The sequence below is a fragment of the Phytophthora infestans genome, genomic scaffold, assembly GCF_000142945.1.
Source record: "Phytophthora infestans T30-4 supercont1.28 genomic scaffold, whole genome shotgun sequence".
Classification (NCBI taxonomy): Eukaryota; Oomycota; class Peronosporomycetes; order Peronosporales; family Peronosporaceae; genus Phytophthora; species Phytophthora infestans.
The window spans coordinates 1,617,180-1,636,403 of NW_003303731.1; the positions used below are offsets into that span (position 1 = coordinate 1,617,180).

Consider the following 19,224-nt stretch of genomic DNA (forward strand, 5'->3'; position numbering starts at 1 on the left):
CCGCTGATACTAAGGAGTCTGTCGCTCCTGTGGTCGTCGAAGAGGCGAGTAATAATGACCAGGCTGTAACTCCCGTTGACGTTGCTGAGGAGAAAATTGTTGAAGAACCTGTGGCTGACAGGGAGCCGATTAGCGTGGAAGCGCCCGTCATTGTTGTCGAGGAGCCCGTCAAGGAAGTTGCTGAACCCATCAAGGAAGTTGTTGAACCCGTCAAGGAGGTGACCGCTTTTGTGGAGACAACCCACATCAATGTCGCTGAAGACGTCGCAGAAGAGAAGGCAGCTGAACCCGTCCAGGATGCAGTTGTGGCAGACGTTGCTGACACCGAGAGCGCAGTGGAGAAGCCTGTCGAGACGGAGGCTGCTCCAACCGCGATCGACGCATCTGATGATGTTAAGGAGGAGGCGAGTGTGGTGCCTGAAGACACTGCAGTTGGCGCTGTCAAGGAGGAGCCAAACGAGACGGAAACCGACGCTGAACAAGTGAATGAACCTGGTGAGAGCAAGGCTACTACCGCGACTGAGCCTTCTACAGAGGTAAAGACCGGTACCATCGACACATCTGAGGTGGAGCCCATCGTCGAAGTGGAGACTGCTGAGTCCGTAGAGGAGGAAGTAGCTGAGGCCGAGCCAGCGTCAGTTGCGGCAACTGAATCGCTCAGCGTTGAGGCTGATCAAGCGAGCGCCATCGAAAAGGAGGAACCTGCCAACTTTGAGACGGTCGAAGTGGGCGATATTGCTGATACTGCGTCGGCTGTGGTCGCTCAATCTACTGAGGATGCGGGCGTGGAGCCTGTCGAAGATATCGCTGCAGTTGCCGAGCCTGTGAATTCGGTCGACGAGCCTGTCGAGACGGAAGCGGCCATTGACACTAAAAGCAAGGAGGTTACTGCTGCGAACGCGGCAGGTGAAGAGGAGGAGCCTACTACGGTTGCGATTGAAGAGGGAGTCGCCACTGATGGCAAGCTCGGCGAGGAGGCTGAGGAGAAGGTCAAGGAGCCCGCGGAGGAACCGGCTGTTGCTGATCAGGCCGTTGCTGTCGTCAAGGAGCCCGTCGAGCCAGTCGCCGCTGTCGTTGTGGACAACCAGACGGAAGCCAACGTGGAGAACGAATCGGACGGCAGCACCACGTCAGAGGACGGTGCTGAGGCGGAAGACTCGGGTATTGACCAGCCTAAGACTGTTGTTGAAGAACCAGCAGCTGCCCCCGTCTCGGTGAAGAAAGAAATGACCGAGCCGAAGGTGGCTCAGCCGACGCCCGCCAAGGAGTCTGTGACCCCCCACTAAGTATGAATTCCACTCAACCGCGACCTCGTGAGACGGAGAAGGCCAACTATTCATTTTTGATAAAGTGAGGCTGAAGATGAACTCCATCGCAGACCTCAGTGTAGATACACTTGTAGGAACGTGCATATAGACAAATAAGATTTCTTTTGCCCCATCTTCCTGTAATAAACGAAAATGGGACGACTACATAGTTCTACTACAGTGCATGTAGTATACCGTGTACTGCTATGCTATGCAGCTCCTGACGGTGCCGACCGAGAGGATCGAAGGAGACGCTCGTTATGGTGAATTGGTTCGTCCGAATTGGACTCGTATGTGCTTGCGTTCACCGCTTCATGGCAGTCGGTATTTGCTTGGCGGCGCAGTAAGCTGCCGTAGCCCAAGGAGAATGTATGCGAGAAGTCTCGCTGCTTGATAGACTGCCACAGCTTTACGGACAAATTCGTAGCTGCGATACTGACGCAAGAGCGTGGTGGCTCTCCCGAGCGAGCGTTTAGTGCGATGGCTTTTCGAAGCAGTTTGATGAATTCCTTTTTCTTTTGCTCACTCTCGCAGTGCACAATGTACTGCCGAGCGTTACGGTGCAGTCTTGGTGGAGGCTGCGATGCCGGCGACGGAGTTTCCAGAGCATCGCCTTCGACAGTCATCTGTGAGGTGCTTCTTGAAAGGGAGTAGCGTCTTTTAACCGGCCTCTTAAGCGTGCTCGGACTCAAGTTGTGGCAATTGCAACGCCCGCTCTTCGATGCCAAAAGAGCGAAGGATTTTGAGCTCGCACCCGATTCGTCATCGTCGCCATCAGCCTCGTGAGCTTCAACCACCGTAGCACACGAAAGACAAATGTGTCGACGAACCCGTAGATAAAAGTTACTTCTTCGGGCAATCAGCAGCGCATCTGACAGCAGAATTACTCGTTGTCGGTCTTTGTTGCGCTCTTGTCCATTGGAGGTGAGACTGTCTCTCAATGCAGACTCCTCTCGTTCGTTCTCGCTGTTGCCTTCAAGTAGTTCCATCTCGCTGTTCACACCAAACGTATCGCAGTGCTGCAGAGACGAACGGTTCGGATCGAACCTTGCAGAACGCAAGTGGAGCACGCGGGCTAAACGTGCGCGTCGATCCATCACCTGCACTGCAGCGGGCATTTCACACAGAAATTTACGACCCGGCCGCAGCAGCTCGAGTTTGGAGGAAAGCTTGGCGTTGTCGATACTGTCGCTGATAGACAACAAGCGGACGTTGTTCTCGGCGTCACGGACACGAGCGTTGACTAGATCCGAGACGCGCTGAACGCTCTCCAGCGCCTCCTCCGCTAGTTCTACTTCATCGGGACATGTGGCATTCTTCACAAGTGAGCGAAAAAGCAGCGAGTATCGGCAGATCCGTTGCACGGGCTTAATGAGGTCAGATACTGCATCAAACGTTTCGCTGCTGTCCGGATCAAGTTGAGACAGCGTGAAGGCATCGAGGAGTTTAGTGTGAGCCTTCAGTTCTTCCGTGGCAGGCAAGTAATTGGCGCAGTAAATAGCGTACACCTTCATGTACTCGATCGTGGAAGCGAACGCTGTTGTAACGCGCGTCACGGCTTCCAGTGGACCAGATCCAGAATTGTTCGCGAAAGTGAAAAAGCGACGCTGCTGAGGCGGCTCCATGAGCTTGAGAAGCTCTTTGTGGACCCCAAGGATAACGTGAGCAGCGCAGTGAAGGGCTGTAAACGCTGGAAGCTCCTCTTTCGTCGTACAATGCTTGTCAGCGAAAGCAGCTAGAGGATCAAGAAAGCGGTCCACAAGAGCTGTGATGTCCGATACGTAATCCATTTCGGTGGCTGTCATTTCGGAGCAGATACGCTCGGCGGTTGTCCAAGTGCTCTTGCTTGGGTGGCCGAGCGCTTGAAGGTGGCGCAGAAAGCGTGGAGAGCGCTCATCGTACACCATTTTGGCCAACCGCATCACTTTCGGTGTACGAGTCACTTCAATCTCACTGATGGGCAGCTTGGGTGGCACCACAGAATCCAACATTGTCATTGAGAAATACGCAGGTAGGACTCGACGTTGAGAGAGGCGGCTTGCAATCTGCTGACAAGAATTCCTCCTCAATTTGAGGCCCAAACGCCCAAGCAGAGGTGACGTTGCGGCTCGTGATCTTTGTGCGCTTCAAGCGCGTATTTTTAGGCGCAGCGGCTCGTGCTTGGCTTCACTGTCTTATACAATCGACACCACTCGTCGCTAGCAGGTGACGAGAAGTGATGGTCATCACTTATCAAATATATGGTAAATATCCAGCTTGGATTCCAGCGACGCCCTTAGCTTTATTTATACAGCGCGGGAGCAGCGTTCGCGTTAACCACCACTATCGTGTTTCGCCTACGGTCGTGTTGCGTCTTACACGTAACGAACGGCAGTGAAAAGATCTTCAATGGACACACCTTTCAAACTCGATTAGCCACACCACTTTTACTCTGACAGCTCTCGTCTTCTCACTGGTCAAAAAGAGCGTTATGCTCTCCTCCAGCCGTCACTACCGCTATTGGCATTTTCAACATGGGTCGCAAGCAGCCTCCTCCGCGCGGTCGCGGCGCCAAGCGTCAGGGCATCGCAGCACAGGCTCTTCGTGGTGGAAAGAGCCAAATTGGCCAGCAGAACCGTACAGCTCCCAAGAAGATTGTGGGTAAACAGCAGAACGCTCAGAAGCTGCAACAAAAACGCGAGCAGCTTCGCAGCCAGCAGGTCGGACGCAACCGCGGGGTCATCTCCGGGAGTCTAGCAGAGCTGGCGGGTCGTGCTGCCCAGAGTTCGCAGCAGTTTGAACATAATCAGACCCAGCAGACACAGAATCAGACACAAGATGAGCTGGTCATTAACGATGCAAGTCGCCGCGCATACATGAAGGAGCTTCGGAAGGTGGTTGACAAGGCCGACGTCATCCTCGAGGTGCTTGACGCCCGCGACCCCATGGGCTGCCGTACGCTCGACATGGAAGACGCTATCGGTAATCGCCACGGCAAGAAGCTGGTACTTGTGCTCAACAAAGTGGATCTGGTGCCTCCGCATGTGCTGCAGCCTTGGCTCAAATATTTGCGGGGCTTCTACCCCACTGTGGCCTTCAAGGCATCCACACAGAATCAGTCCAAACACCTCAGTGCCAACTTTGGACGGGCAGACAAAGCGGCGGGTGAGGCTGTCAGTGGCAGCAAAGCCGTAGGCACAGACGCGCTCATGCAGCTGCTCAAGAACTACTGCCGCAGTCACGGTGTCAAGACGGCGATTACGGTTGGAGTTATTGGATATCCTAATGTTGGCAAGAGCTCAGTGATTAACTCGCTCAAACGTAGCAAGGCCGCTAGTGTGTCAAGCACAGCAGGGCACACTAAGGTCATGCAGGAGGTGCATATCGATAGTAAGATCAAGTTGCTGGACTGCCCCGGTATCGTGTTCGACCACTCGGACTCGAGCGCGCTGCTACTGCGTAACTGCATCAACACGGAATCGATGGCGGATCCCGTTGGAGCAGTGCAAGTTTTGCTGACGCGCTGCCAGCCGGAACAACTGGCAGAGCTTTACCAATTGCCAGTGGACACAGTCTCCAAGTGTTTCCAGGATGCGGTTCAGTTTTTGGTGCTTGTGGCGCAGTCCAAGGGAAAACTGGGCAAGGGAGGAATCCCCGACCGTCAGGCGGCTGCTCGCATTGTGCTGCAGGACTGGAACCGAGGCAAACTGCCATACTTCACTCCGCCTCCGGACCAGAGCGTTCAGGTGCTGGACACGCAGCTGGTGACGTCGTTCGGACAGGAATTTAACGTCGCCGACGAGGATTTGAACCCGACGAGCATCTTCCTGCCAGACGCTGACGCTTCCAAGGGCGCTATTAGCGGTCCGCAGTGCTCCATTCCCGTGGCTTCTACCAGTAGTGGCGACGTGACGATGGGGCCCGATGCCACGGCAACTGAGCCTTTGCCCGCCTCCGCTCGCATGAGCCAAATGCTGGGCGATAGCGACTCGGACTCGGATTCGGACATGGAATCCGACACGGAGATGGTCGACGATGGAGCAGACTTCACGTTCCCCCAGGCTGCTCTGTCAACGCAGGAGCTGGCGGCCAAGTTGGCACAGGACGCTCTGAACCCGCAGACAGCTCTGGCCGCTCGACGGAAGGCCAAACAGTGGCGCAAGCTCAAACGTCGTGCCGCTCGCCAGCAATTGGGCTCAGAGGCCGAGAACTTGTTTAGCGAACAGTTTGGCAACATCGTTGGCATCGCGCCTCCTACATTCGCAAGCCCCTTTACGACGCAGTAGACAGTTTTGTTTTATACAGGTCATTTTAGACACATAATGGTATTTGATTCTTTCTCTTCAGCTTCCTCTGGTCTGTTGCATCTTGATGCAGCTAGAAAAATTGCATTACGCATCGTAGTGTCAATGGACACGTTGGTCGTAGCTTTCTGTAGTCTTGATGGCTCATCTATGAGCTCGCTCTGTTCTTCCTTAACTTCTGGGGGACGTAATCATGACCGGCGTCGTGATCGCATTGGGTGGCGTCAAAACCATCTCGTACTCGAGGCTTCCGCTGCGTTGACGTGCCACAGCGTCACCCTGCTGGTTTGCCATGCGTTTCTTCCTGGCGTACACAGCGGCAATTGCAGCTACCGCAACGACGGCGGCCGCTGCTGCCACACCGGCGATAGCAGCAGCACTGATTCCCCCCGTGCCCGTAACGTCACCAGCCGAGAGCTGGACCGGCGAAGAGTCCGAAGTGGTGCCGTCATCGTCGCCCACCTCAGTGTCGTCGTCTCCGACCTCTGCGTCCTCGGAGCCACTGTTAGAAGAGCTTTCGTCGATCGTCGTAGCTGCTGGAGTGACCGTCGGCGTCGTCGTTTTGGTCGCCGCTGGCGTCGCTGTTGGCGTCTCAGTCGTGTTGGTCGCCGCAGGGGTCGGTGACGGGATTGTAGATGCAGGTGTTGCCTTCGGGGCAGTCGTAGTGGCCGCAGGTGTGGCTTTAGGAGCCGTCGTGGTTGCGGCAGGCGTGGGAGCAGGTGTGGTAGCGGCCGGCGTGGGCGAAGGTGTGGTAGCGGCCGGCGTGGGCGCGGGCGTGGTGGCGGCAGGCGTCACCTGTGGCGTCGTGGGTGCTGGTGTGGGTCTCTCTCCACAGTTGTAAAGGTCGCGCAGCTCGGTGGTCTGTACGAACCAGCTCTCGTCGTAGTCCTCGTTTCCGTCGAACGATCCAGAGCCGTCCAGGTCCACGGTGTCGTTTCCATCGTATTCCCAGGTCTCGCATTTGGGCTCGAACTCCACGACACCGTCACAGCCCACAGTGGGCAATACGCAGCCCCACGTGTCGCCGTTCACGAGTTGGCACACAGCGTCCTCAGGGGCGACGCAGCTTCCATCCAAGAACGACGGGAGGTACGAGTGGCAGTCAGCCACGGCCACGTCACCCGCCTTGGGGCAGCTAAAGCCTGCGGGCACGGAGCCAGAGCCCGCGCACAGCGTCGATGCATCGATCGAAAGGCTGAACGTGGCGTCGCGACATATGCTCACATCCACGGAGGCGCTGGTCGACGCGCTTAACACTGCAAACAGCAGCGGAAGTGTACGTAACATCCTTATCCTGTTGGCCTGTAATCCTGTTGATGTATGTACCGCGCAGAGCGAAGGTGGCCGTTTTCAATCGACACACTGCAGGAAGCGGTAAATGCTGAAATGAGGAGCCGGATTTGCGATAAACGGCCGACAATTGGGATAGACGGACCAATCCTTGAGGTTTCGAGTGGCGATCGCCACATATACCACTCTGGGGCCAAATTTTGCTGCAGGTGACAATTCGGCATCTGGCACAAAGTGTTCAGCACGCCACATAATGCCGCGCACTGCAGGATGACCTGCATGTTGCAAGTTGCAGGTCATCCTGCTCTGCGTACTATTTAATATCGGTTGGGGGTGGCAATGAACTCCACAAAAGCCAAGGCTTGATTAACTTGTAAGTGTGATGTTGTGGCATTTGCAGCTGGAGCGATCGTCTATCAAAAAGGGCTCAATCTCTGAGCCTCTGAAACAATCGAGTGGATTTCTTGTGGATGTAGAAACCGAACAAAACCAGTACTTGGTCTCTTCTGATACCGGTACCGGTATCGGCACAAATACGGAACTTCCATTTTTGTTTTCCAGATTTTCCCTGGACCCGATTTTTATTCCTAACAGAAGGTATTCCAAGAGTACCGAAGGGCTCATCTGTATTCATTCCTGCCGTACAGTACTCACCGTGAGGTGCTATCGCAAATTTGTGTGAGGTTTGCCTATGATTGTTTCGCTACATTTGAGCTGACTCTAATTTATGAGAGGTTAAATTTGAGTCAATATCGATTCTGGTGCCGCTGTCGCTCAGACTTACCTCCAGCGTTTTATTCGTCCAGCTATCCCTTGCTCGATATATTCGTCGAAGACGGACTCAAGCCCACTCCACCAGATTAGAAGGGTCAGCTCAGTGACACTATTATAGTTCTCAATCTGTTTGTTACTGTGCACGCGAAAATTAGAGTGACACTTTTGCCCGTATGACGCTAATTCTGAACTGACACTAATTGCGTTGCCTACTGTACCCGTTCCGTAAAATCCATGGTCAGGCCACCACACAATTCTTACGAGTTTTCTTTCGATGATATCAGCGGAAACTTTCGAAGTACAGTACGGTAACGCTTGGCGATCAAACAGTTTCATTCTACATTAATTGTATCAAAAAGAATAGCAAGCCGGTTGGCCATGGTAACCTCGTTTCACGGCTTTCTTTCGAATGAATTCTGCAGCCCGTTCATTATCATGTAGTATAATAGGAAGCTGCGATTCGTAGATGCTCTTACGTGTTGTGCCATGTGAGTGGCTAGCAGTCAGCCAGTGTGGCGCTGAATGACACGATCTTAGACAATTACTGCGGGCACCTACTCTTATTTCGTTTAGGTGGGGCTCTCGGTATTAGCAATGCCCCTCAGCTCGAGCCTCGTGACCACTTCGCGCTTATACCTGCCACTGCATCCCTGGTTGGGTTCGCAAAACATACCGCTAGCGCGCTTGCAACGTCGAATTCGAAGCCGGTCCCGATTATGGCAAGATCTTGGCAATAACTTATTATGAAATCATAAATATATTTATTTCGTCGACTTCACAAATGCAATAAGTTTTATTTGTTTATTTGCTAAAAGCCAATCTACCATAATTTATGAAAAGATTTCTTTATTATTATGCAATTCGCGGCAAACCACGGCATTTTCAGTGGAAATTAACTTGCAAAACGCTAAGCATCACAAGTCGCTGGGGCGCTCACTCTTCATTTCGGACAAAGTACCCAAAAGGGAGTCATTACTGCACGGAAACGGTGTGATTTCGACAGGTTGTGCATTTTTTAAAATGATGCTGAAACGCTCTACATTATGCTCTTATTTATTGTTTGATCATTGTGCATGCCATTGTGTATTTAATATGTGTTCGCACTACAGTGTAGCTGCCCAAGTCCTTATTTATGCTAAAGAAGGATTCCTGATAAATAATGGAGCCCAGATACTACCGGTATGTCGCTAAGGCTTCGGTCCTAAAAGGGTTAAGCGACTAATTGCTTTCCGCCAGTAACAATAGTATCAGTTTGTTTTACGCAGTCTCAAATAGAGCTAGGAAACACTATTGACTCGGGTCGTTGCCATGAATACGTTCACATAGATATCAATCGTCCTTAGCAATCGTCTCCTGGGATGAGGGTGTGTCAGAGGTCTCAGTGGCCTTGTCGCCGTCTGTACTCTCAGATACATGATCAGACGATGTCTCCACCGTCGCCTCCGGTGAGCTTGTCACTGCTGGAGTCGTCACAGGAGAGGTCGCCTTCGCCTTCGCCGATGCCGCGACTGGTGTCGTCGCCATTTCACCCATCACCACCGCGGGTGTCGGAGGGGCCACCGGATACGTGGTGGATTCTGCCTCATCCTCAGCGTCTTCACCCACGTCCCCCTCCTTCTCTTCACCTTCGTCCGAAGATTCATCTTTCTCTCCGCCCTCCTCCACATCCTCCTTCGCGTGCCTCTTACTGGCGTAAACAATGGCGACAGCAGCCACAATGACAGCAACAAAAGCCGCCACCGCTGCAATCACTGCCACCACCTCGTTACTCAGTCCCCCAAAGCTCACAGCATCTGCAGCAGCGAAAGCCACTACGGTGTGGGTTCCAGCTGCACTCTCTTCGTCTCCTACTTCTGTTTCTCTGTTTTGTGCCACTCCGTCGCTCATTACGTCGCTAGAAGATCCATTGACCTCCGTAGGCATTGGTATCGGTGTCACCGTAGGTGTAGGGGCTAACGTTACTGGATCGGTATCGCTACTATCCGTAGGTGCCGGCGCTGTGGTCGCGGTCGGCGCCTCTGTCGTGTTGGTCTCCGTCGCGGCAGGGGTTGGACATGGTGTCGTTGGTGCTGGCGTGGGCTTCTTGCTGCAATCATAGAGCTCCCTCAGCTCCGTCGTCTTCATGAACCAGGTCTCATCGTAGTCCTCATTGCCGTCGAAAGACCCGGAGCTGTCCACCGTGTCGTCACCGCTGTAGTCCCATGTCTCGCAGGCGCTATCCGCCACGACTGGCGTGTTGCAGCCCACAGAGGGTAGCACGCAGCCCCACGTATCTCCATTGACTACCTGACACACGGCATCTTCGGGCGCCACGCAGGTCCCGCTTCCATGTGATGCGAGAGTCGAGAGGCAGTCGGCCACTGCCACATCGCCCGCTTTCGGACAGCTCCAACCCGCCGGTGCCGCGCCTGAACCCGAACACAGTGATGTAGCATCCACTGAGATGTCATATGTGGCATCGCGGCACACGCTGACCTCCACGGCGGCCGTGAAGGACACGCCAAATGCCACGAGCAGCGAGAGGCAATGCGGCGACATGCTCTTCGGATGATGATCGGAGAATGGCAATCTGGGTGCAGGATCTGCGACCGTCTATCGTCTGATTTTTCATCTTTGACGGGGTTTGCTAGATGATTGGCGGAGACACCACATGGATACACATTGAAGACGGTGGGTGTACCCTGCAAGCTGGGGCTACTCGTTCGCTAAAATGCACGTCCATCGCGATCGTCCTCTGAGGCACGTAAATTATCAAGGTAGTCGCCGAGGTGGTGATGTCAATGCTACGAGGCTGGAGCTGCGCGCGTCCGGGGTGCACGTATTCATAAATAAACGAAGGGCAGCAAGCAGCATTGCAAAGTCATACCATGATATGGGCACAGCGCAATTAACTAGCGAGCATTAGAAGACACCAGCGCAACATCAAGAAGGGATAAAAAAGAGTAGGCAAGGGGAGAAAAACTGCACGACCACTTCCAAGTTTTACATTGATCGGAGCTGCTGCGGTAGTCGAAGCTGCACGTGCATCGATGCTTCTTTAAAGTACGAAACCGTACGGGCTTACTCCTACGCGTCTTTGAATCTTTTTCGGGATAGAGAGATGCCAACAGATACGCCTGGGTCTAATTGGTGCATGCAAGCGCCTTAACCATAACGGTTGCGTTGAAGCATGCTGCGGATTTCTCCAACAGCATCACCACATTGGCGTAACTCAAGCCCGTGTCCGTCACGGTGTCCAGAGCTGGCTTCCGTTCAGGGAACCAAAGAAAATCTGGGTGCTCGTCGTTCGTCTTGTTCAGCCACTCACCGCCTATGATCTGATCGACGTCGTCCATTTCCAAAAGATACTCGTAATCCGCTCCGGTGCCGGTCTGCTCGTCAACCTCAGAGCGACGACCAGCAAACGTCGCATTGCTCCACGACAGACTCGATTTGACATGCACAATACTCTTGGCGGCCTCGTTCCACGGATAAGTCTGGAGACGATAGAAAGTCTGAGCGGCTTCTTCCGGAGTCATAACCTTCTGTTCATGCACTGTGAAGCCATCGACGGGCTGGCTCCACACCTCGTAGCTAGCGTATCGGTCGACGATGAAGGTGGCTTTATGCTTGCCAAGAATGTTGGTAGCAGCGATGTGGAAAAATCCGGGGTTCAGGTCACGGTACGCAGGATCCTCATTCCTACCATGGTTGTCGACCGAGAAGTTCCCGCCACTGTAACGGACACCTGTAAATACGGTGGGAATGCTTGCGGTGTCGTAAATTCCCATCAGCAGCGCTTTAATGTCCAAGGGCTCGAACGTCACGCCACTGAATGTCACGGGACATTTGGGCTCCTTCTCCAGAACTGAAGCTGGCGCCCACGCGTGGCTCAAGCCGTACGCTGCGTCGATGCAGTAGCCTGAACTCGCCTCCGCACGAATACCGCAATGCTCCCATGGAGTATCGCAGTCGCTGTCCGATGTGCACACGATGCTGTAGTTCATGGAGTCAACGCCACTGCTGATGGAGACGCTGTCCATTAGAGTCTTCACATCGAGACCGAAAGCCGTCGCGTACTTCTCGGTTGCACTCGGCTGGCCCTCGTTCCACTGATAGTTAATACTATCATTGTATGTGTGCCATAACAGGCTGTTCCACGGCGACGGGCTGTACGTAGCTGAGGAGGGCAGATTGCTCAGCTTCATCTCCATCTTGGAGCCAAAGAAATCTTCTAGCTTCTTGATATCGCCACCCAATGCGGTCTCTAGCTTGCGGCTCTTTACCTTCGTCGAGCGCCCATTTTTAATGACAACGCAGTTGTCGTTATCTTCAATCTCGGTACCACGGCCAGGAAAGTTCTTATCGCCGAGATCGTAAGAGGAGCAAATAGTTACAGGGTCATCTTGTAGCGAAGATCCCATGACCGGTTTGAGCTGCAAAATCACCAGGGCGATCGCAGCAGAAGCGAGACGTGCACGGGTCATAGTTGGAGTCCAGTCCTGGGCGCTAGTAGCTCTTCTCGTTGTCGAGGAAATTGGAAAATGAACAAGTACCACGGCGTCTGATGTATATTGTGAACGTGGCGAGTAGATCTCTCTCGTTCACTCCGGAAGTTTAGGCTGAACAAGAGTAATCTTGTCATGTCGAGGAGACGAATGCTGCATTGATTTATTACATGTAATACTGTACAGGTGTACAGTAGTTGTTGATTACGGGTGTGTGTCCCGTTAACATCGGAATGTAAATACAGCTGACTCAACAGTTGTATGTAGCGTCACTTTCACAGCTCACAGTAGGGCTCAAAATTACTTACTTGGAATATGACAGAATACTGTACAATTTCTCAAATTCGTAGTAAATTCGTATTTTGGATTGGTATATCGTTAGATTCAAGGTAGTTTTTGGCTTTGATCTGCACTTAACGAATATGGTAGTCTATCGGAACGAATGCTCCAATAATTACGCTGACTCGTACTAACTTCACAAATACTACTCCGTATCTTGCTTTTATAGGTGACAATATCACAGCTGTGTATCGTCGTCGCTACAGTCTTCGCCAGCTCCCATATAAATCGAGCATGAGAGACTAGTCCGCCGACGGTATGCCGTACGAAGCCTTGCCTGTCGATTGGCTTGATAGCGCTTCCGCTTTCTTGTTTGCCTCTCGAGTGTACTTGCTCCAATTTCGCGCAAACGAGTGTCGTACTTGGTGTTGTCATCTCCGTCATCGTTCCGAAGAGGCCTCAATCGAATATTGACATTTGTAAGAGCGACACAAGCCCGAAAGTATAGGTCGTAAGAGGTCTCGTCAAACTTCCACTTGTCGGAACAAATTCCCCACAGAGACTTCAATCTACCGAAGAAATTCTCAACAATGACACGGTCATGCGCGAGCTCGTCGTTAAAGCTGGCGTCTTCGAGCGAGAGCGGCTGCAGACGCCCGCTTTTAATGGGGTGAATTGCTCGGTACTCACGCGCCATACCCTGGTAGCCCTTATCGACTAACACCGCCCATTCTTTCGGATACTTGTCTTGCAGTCTCCCTTCGTCTCGCACATTGGCATCACTAGAGTGTTTGTGAAGAGCTCGCGAATGAAATGCTGCGTTCCTGCGAAAAATCTCAGCGTCATGCGTGCTCCCACCGGTGTGCTCCGTGCAATTAATCGCAACACCGTTCGGCAGCACCGACACCTCCACTTTGTAGCCATACAAGTGGTGTTTGCCACTGTAATAGCGTAAGATCTCGCTCATGTTACCGCTGGGTTTGTTAGCATGCTGAAAGGTAACGTCCGTAGCATATCGAGCATACGGGAAGTACTTAAACGCATGCCCTGATCGTACAATCTTCCCCAGTGTCCACTGGTCATTCGCTTTCTCTACGTACATTTCGTAGAGAATAGGAGACAGTAAATCCATAAACTTGCAGATCATTTTCTGAAAGGTGGATGGCGGGATTCTGAAAACTCGAGCAACGGTGTCCCATTTTCCAAGATGTTTGAGCGAACTCAGCGTCATAAGGAAAACGTCGCGCGCAGCGTAGCGGCATTTTTTACCGCGGCCCACGTTTCATTTCCCCTGCAAATGAGGGTACACAGCTGCCCAAACATGGTCGAACTCCTCTGGCGCAAAGTTGGTGAGCTTGAGCACCCCATCGGGCCCTTCAGCTTGTAAGCAGAAGTCAAAGACGGACGGCAAAGTTCCCACGCCGGAGTTGTCCCCTTTGTCACTGTCGTCTCTGTGGCTGCGTACGACGATTTGAGCGACCTTTGCCTTGCGACGTTCCTCCCGCTCAAATAACTCGGCAGTGGAGGCACGAAAGTCGGCCTCGTTGAGCGTCTCAGCGGCGCGGTCTTGGCGGTCTTGGGAGCGTACCATAGTGGCCTAATATTGTAGAAAGAAAATTCGGAAATGACCGAGGAACTGCATTTTACGTCTTGCATTATCTCAGCAAACATATAGGGCGAATAATGGCTACTATCTCTTCGCATGCAAACTATGAAAATATATAGCGATCAAATCATCAGATGTTTTCTATTCACATGTGTAAACTCCATTTCAGAATTGTACTACAGCGTTCCAGAATTCTAGAATGGTACTGTTACACATACTCTGTATGTACGAATGAGCTCTAGTGAGCAAAACACACAGCAATACAATGTACTGTACATGTATTACAATAATACTGCCAAGACTATTATAACCAGGCAGACATAATATAAGCCCACATTCAATGGTACATGTAGTAAATGCTGGATAAATACACACTGGAAGCCTATGCGGAGAGCCGCGTGCAAGTATAGCGAAATACCGTCTAAGGCGACAGCACGGTATAGTTGAGACGGGCACACACCTCCGAGCTTCTCTCTTTGTTCTCGGAAACCTCGATATTAATAGGACCTGTCGTTTTTGAGCTTTTAAAAAAATGGTATAATTGTGGTTATACTTGTCGTTAAAGAATTAACAAACCCGCGATAACTTCTGATATACACCTCCGAATGGAAGTGGCGAACTCTAAGCTTGCCTAGTTGAATACAAATACAGCACGTGATCAAAGATTCCAAACACTTCTAGTAAAGAAAGACATGCTACTCTACAAGCACTAATAGATATATATCGGATTCAAGCCGTCGACGGCAAACTTGGTTACGAATGAAAATTAGTTTTTATTGGTTATAAGGTTTCGTGCCAGCTAAGAGGTTCTGCTAGCCCGTGTACGCTTTTATATTTGAATTACCGATAACCTCTTCAAAAACGCTAGTTATTTCGCGAGACATTCGATAACTTAAAGTAAGGTTATTGTGAGCTCTACTCGAAATTAGATTGGGCGATTGAATGAATCGCCCCGCCAAATCGCCCCGCCAAATCGCCCCGCCAATCGCTCATCCCATCTAAAAGCATACGAAATGCAAGTGCAGAGGCAGCACTTCCGCGTGCGGAGCCACTTCAACCCGCGTGCGGAACCACTTCAACCTTGAAGACGACCTGCGGGGAAACATGCCGCCTAGCAACGGATCGGCTCGACGCAACCGAGCCTCACGTCGTGAAGTACATGCGACTCCCAACCGCAAAAAGCGACGCACATCGACGGAATTAGCACAAGGCAGCACATCACCTGATAGTCTTAGTTCTCGACGAACGTCACGTGAATCATCGCGCTCCGACGACAGCTCGCTGCCTTCTCCGGTCAGAGAAGAAGAGAACTACAACAGACCAGCAGCTCCAGCTAGCGAAGACAACTGCGGACTGCTGCCAGCTTCGATCAGGGATGAAGATGACTCCAACTTGCCGGCAGCTTCGGCGATAGAAGAAGTCCACAACGCACCAGCAGCTTTAGCCCGAGCAGAAGTCAATCGCAGCTCGCCGCCAGCATCACCGAGTGGGCTTTCATCGCCAGTCCAGTCGAACCCTCTTCCGGCTTCGCGAACCAGTATCGGGCACGCAGCGTCATCGCCAGCTTCAAATCTAGCAGAAGATGTGGAGGATATCCAGTCTGCCAAGCGATTTCGGCTACTTGTACGGCCTATTATCAAGAAGACGGTCAGCCAGCGAGATAAGTCTGGCAAAAGACTTGGCGACTTCGTCGCAAATGGTGACACCTTTGACGAGATCATTGAGAAGCTGTGGAGTGAGATTAGCGAGCACGTGAAAGGACTAGCGGTCAATGATGATGGGCATTAGTCCGTCGAGTCCCTCGCGCAAGCCGACTGGGAGCTTCTGATGCAATTTAAGCGGGGAAAGCACCTAGTTGACAGCACTAAGAACGAGCTCGATTGGAATGACTGGCTAAGAAAATCACGGAAGAAGATCACCATCTTGCAGATTTTTGAGTACGGACCAGCACTATCGACAGCCAAAGATCGAGATGCCTTCTTAGCTGCGTGCATCCTGCCTGAACAGACTGATCGCGCCGGTGCTACTGCTGAAGGCTCGCTTCGTGACGTTGCTGCTCAATTGGAAGAGCACTGGCGCTTTTCGCTTTCTACAACGACAATTGGATGGCGCTTGTGGACAAACTACATCACTCGAAACCTGAACCGTTCCACGTGGCAGGAACAAATTGCAGACCCTCCACCGGCCACCTCATCCATCTCCTCCATGCTCCAAGATCACAAGTTCAGGATCGAGCTCAAGGTCTTACGAAGTCTGGCGAAATGGCGCTAGATTGTGTGCAAGGAAGTTTAGCAGACATTGAAGAGCTCCATCAAGATGTCAACGGAATTCTACTGCGATTGGAGGCTCAAAAGAAATCCTTGATTTCGAAAAGGAATATTATCCAAGCTTTCCTGGCTGACGTAGACCTCCTGGCTGTGTCCGATGTGATCGATCCATTCTCACGGATGGAAAACCCGGAAGACACCGAGCACCAAGAGTAGGCAGGCGTTTTAATCACCCCCACATTCCTCATCAACTAAATCAAATCCCAGTTCATCTTCTGTGTTGTTTGGCTCCGCACACTCCCCCCCAAACTGAGGCGTTTGTCTCTTCTCCGTCGACATTGGACTACTGGGATAAAAGCGGCCTTGCACGTTCCACCCGCAATGCGCAAACCCTCTAGCCATGTTGAAATTTTTAAATCGCTGAAATGTCTGCACTGCAAACGGCAATAAATCGCGGCCGCTGTTTTCATTGTAGTGCCGCTGGAAAAACTTCTTCACGTAGCCAAACATATACTCGATAGGGTTGAAGAACAGGCAGTATGCTGGCAGAAATATTGGCACGATACCAATGATCCATAAAACGTGCACGATCTCCGGGTGTCTGTGTATGGAAGCACCATCAAGGATCCACACGGAGTGAGATCCTGGATATTGACAAACAAAATTGCGTTTCGTATACGCAAAGTCCTGGTAGCACTTGAGAAACTCAACGCGATCAAACGTGCCTTGAGTGTCAAAGCAATCAATTAGACCATTAACTCCGATGAAAACCAACACAGAAGCCCGTGGTTTTCGTTGAAAGTCGCATCGAATTGCCAATTTTGTCCCTTCAGCAAGTAGTCACGCTTCCTGATCATCCCCCGATTATTAAATGACACTTCATCGAGGAAGACAAGGTTGTGATGGCTCCAGTCGACATGATGCTGTTCCTCAATGAATCGGAGCACATCTTGGTCTTTAATATGCATCGCACGTCGCTCCAATACTTTCCACGTCAGTCCACAGTCGTGGATAATACGCCATACGGAGGACTTCGAGATGGTGATACGGTGTGCGCACTGGAAGGTTTCTTGTGCCTCGTCTAGGTAGGCTAGTGGGTGTGTCGAGTAGAGCTCACACAGTCATTTGCGGTGCTCATCTGTGAACATTTTGGCTCCGTTCGTCTGCGCTCTCTCAAACGTTCCGGTGGCCTCATACGTTCGGATCCAGTTGCCGATTGGCGTCTCACTTTTCGTGAATACGAAAGCGAGCTGCTTCCGAGACAACTCATGTTCGTAGAAGGCGTACAAACAATGGAGCACTGTGTTGGGGTGTGCGTGCCCCTGCGTCACTGCTCTCTCCATGAAGCCTACGCTACAGAGACCGTAGTTAGTAAAGACAACCACTTACAGGCACAACAAGGTCAATCACCTCTTCTTGTAGCGCAAGCTGTAGTCTAAGTTATCGTACAGCGCTCTCGCGCCATGCCCTCGCACCGCGCGCCGCTTCGACTTCAGCAATTTGAATTATGGCCAATATAATGGGTTAGATTGAGATTTTAGCCAATCAAGGACATTGGGTCGATTTAGAGGCCAATTGCAAAACCGCCCAGCGCATCCAAATTTAGCCGGGAGTGACAATATCATAATTGGCCAGAAGCCTCAAATTTAACCCCTTCAACCCGGTAGCTGTATAAGCTGCGTTTGAAATCAGCTGTTACGCTGTATATACAGCGTAGTGGTTTTATACCTAAATAAACTATACTTGTTTCTGACAGATTCACAAGGTATACAAAAGCGAAGATTAAAATTTGAGAGCCGGAAAATGTATCTTCCTACAGATGAGTCTAAAGAGAGAGAGAAAGGCCGCTTCTAATTTCTCGATTTTTTTTAGATATTATAAGTGCCAGGTTTGGCACAGTCTTTCGAAGCAGTATACTTTTTGGGAGGTAAATTTCGCGCCCTTTTCGCAAGCTTGAGCGCCAGTCAAAGATTTTCTGCGGTGGACAACAAGCGGTTGAGAGCTCGTGATGGTGGGGACCCGCGAAACATCTCGAGGGAGTTGTTCTGGCGGAGCAACTCCGGTACCTGTGCCCGTGCGGGGGCCTGACAGCTTCCGCGTACTCTGGGCTGGCCTTAAGTCGGCTGGGTGGACCGCGAAGCCACCATCAAGCCGAAGCCTAAATCATTTCTGGAAGTACATCAAGCCAGGCGGTGATCCCAGTGGAAAAGAGGGAGTGGACTACTTTCTTGGAGAGCAAGCTCTATTACTGTACTCTCGAGAAGGTTTGCCATACTTTGAGTTGTTTTGGTTAGTCTTTATTGACGTTGCTAGTTGTATTACATTTGTGTATAGTGGTGAAGAGAAATCACGAAGCTCGACTCCAGCAAGAGCGACAAATCGCAGAGGCGGATAAAGGTGTTTCTCCTTCTGCGGCTTCTTCTGCGTCAGCCGCTGTTCCTGTTGCTACAGCTCCTGTCGATGCTGCTGCTGACCAGCAACTTGGAACGCTACCTGAACACCCAGCACCAGGTGATGTGGTCGCTGAGAGTGCGATATCCGCACCTGTGCCAACTACTCCAGGTAATGTTGCCTCGCGCTTTGTACATTTGATATGCTGTATCTAATGATGTATAAGCTCTTTTTGCTGTATCAGCCGTCATGGCTGATACAGCTGTATCAGCCGTCATGGCAAGTGCAGTCAGCGACTCCCGGCCGGCGCAACCTCCCCCAAAGCGTGTAGCTTTGTCAACTACTCCAGGTGATGTTGCATCGCGCTTTGTATATTTGAAATGCTGTATCTAATGATGTATAAGCTCTTTTTGCTGTATCAGCCGTCATGGCAAGTGCAGTTAGCGACTCCCGGCCGGCTCAACCTCCCCCAAGGCGTGAAACTTCGTCAGCATCTTCGACTTCCGTGTCCCGTGCGCCAGGTGAGGAACAATTCAGTCG

The 19,224-nt window shown here is 51.7% G+C and overlaps 6 protein-coding genes across 6 annotated transcripts; 1 reads left to right on the forward strand and 5 right to left on the reverse strand.

The window, feature by feature from the left end:
- Nucleotides 1-1,516: 1,516 nt before the first annotated feature.
- On the reverse strand, nt 1,517-3,298 carry PITG_13379 (uncharacterized protein; the record flags this gene model as incomplete). The annotated part of the gene is made up of 3 exons (XM_002899969.1): nt 1,517-1,852; nt 1,928-2,296; nt 2,378-3,298. 3 exons carry the CDS (start codon nt 3,296-3,298, stop codon nt 1,517-1,519), a joined length of 1,626 nt encoding a protein of 541 aa, XP_002900015.1.
- Nucleotides 3,299-3,820: 522 nt separating this feature from the next.
- PITG_13380 (guanine nucleotide-binding protein-like 3) lies at nt 3,821-5,572 on the forward strand (the record flags this gene model as incomplete). The annotated part of the gene is made up of 1 exon (XM_002899970.1): nt 3,821-5,572. The coding sequence occupies one exon, from the start codon at nt 3,821-3,823 to the stop codon at nt 5,570-5,572; it is 1,752 nt and encodes a 583-aa protein (XP_002900016.1).
- Nucleotides 5,573-5,761: 189 nt separating this feature from the next.
- On the reverse strand, nt 5,762-6,995 carry PITG_13381 (uncharacterized protein; the record flags this gene model as incomplete). The annotated part of the gene is made up of 2 exons (XM_002899971.1): nt 5,762-6,082; nt 6,386-6,995. 2 exons carry the CDS (start codon nt 6,875-6,877, stop codon nt 5,762-5,764), a joined length of 813 nt encoding a protein of 270 aa, XP_002900017.1.
- Nucleotides 6,996-8,983: 1,988 nt separating this feature from the next.
- PITG_13382 (uncharacterized protein) lies at nt 8,984-10,204 on the reverse strand (the record flags this gene model as incomplete). The annotated part of the gene is made up of 1 exon (XM_002899972.1): nt 8,984-10,204. One exon carries the CDS (start codon nt 10,190-10,192, stop codon nt 8,984-8,986), a length of 1,209 nt encoding a protein of 402 aa, XP_002900018.1.
- A 676-nt stretch (nt 10,205-10,880) lies between these two features.
- PITG_13383 (glycoprotein elicitor-like protein) lies at nt 10,881-11,847 on the reverse strand (the record flags this gene model as incomplete). Its single annotated transcript, XM_002899973.1, has 4 exons — nt 10,881-10,899; nt 10,958-11,025; nt 11,092-11,586; nt 11,668-11,847. The coding sequence occupies 4 exons, from the start codon at nt 11,845-11,847 to the stop codon at nt 10,881-10,883; spliced, it is 762 nt and encodes a 253-aa protein (XP_002900019.1).
- Nucleotides 11,848-16,705: 4,858 nt separating this feature from the next.
- PITG_13384 (uncharacterized protein) lies at nt 16,706-17,261 on the reverse strand (the record flags this gene model as incomplete). Its single annotated transcript, XM_002899974.1, has 3 exons — nt 16,706-16,727; nt 16,802-17,051; nt 17,138-17,261. The coding sequence occupies 3 exons, from the start codon at nt 17,259-17,261 to the stop codon at nt 16,706-16,708; spliced, it is 396 nt and encodes a 131-aa protein (XP_002900020.1).
- Between the last annotated feature and the right edge of the window lie 1,963 nt (nt 17,262-19,224).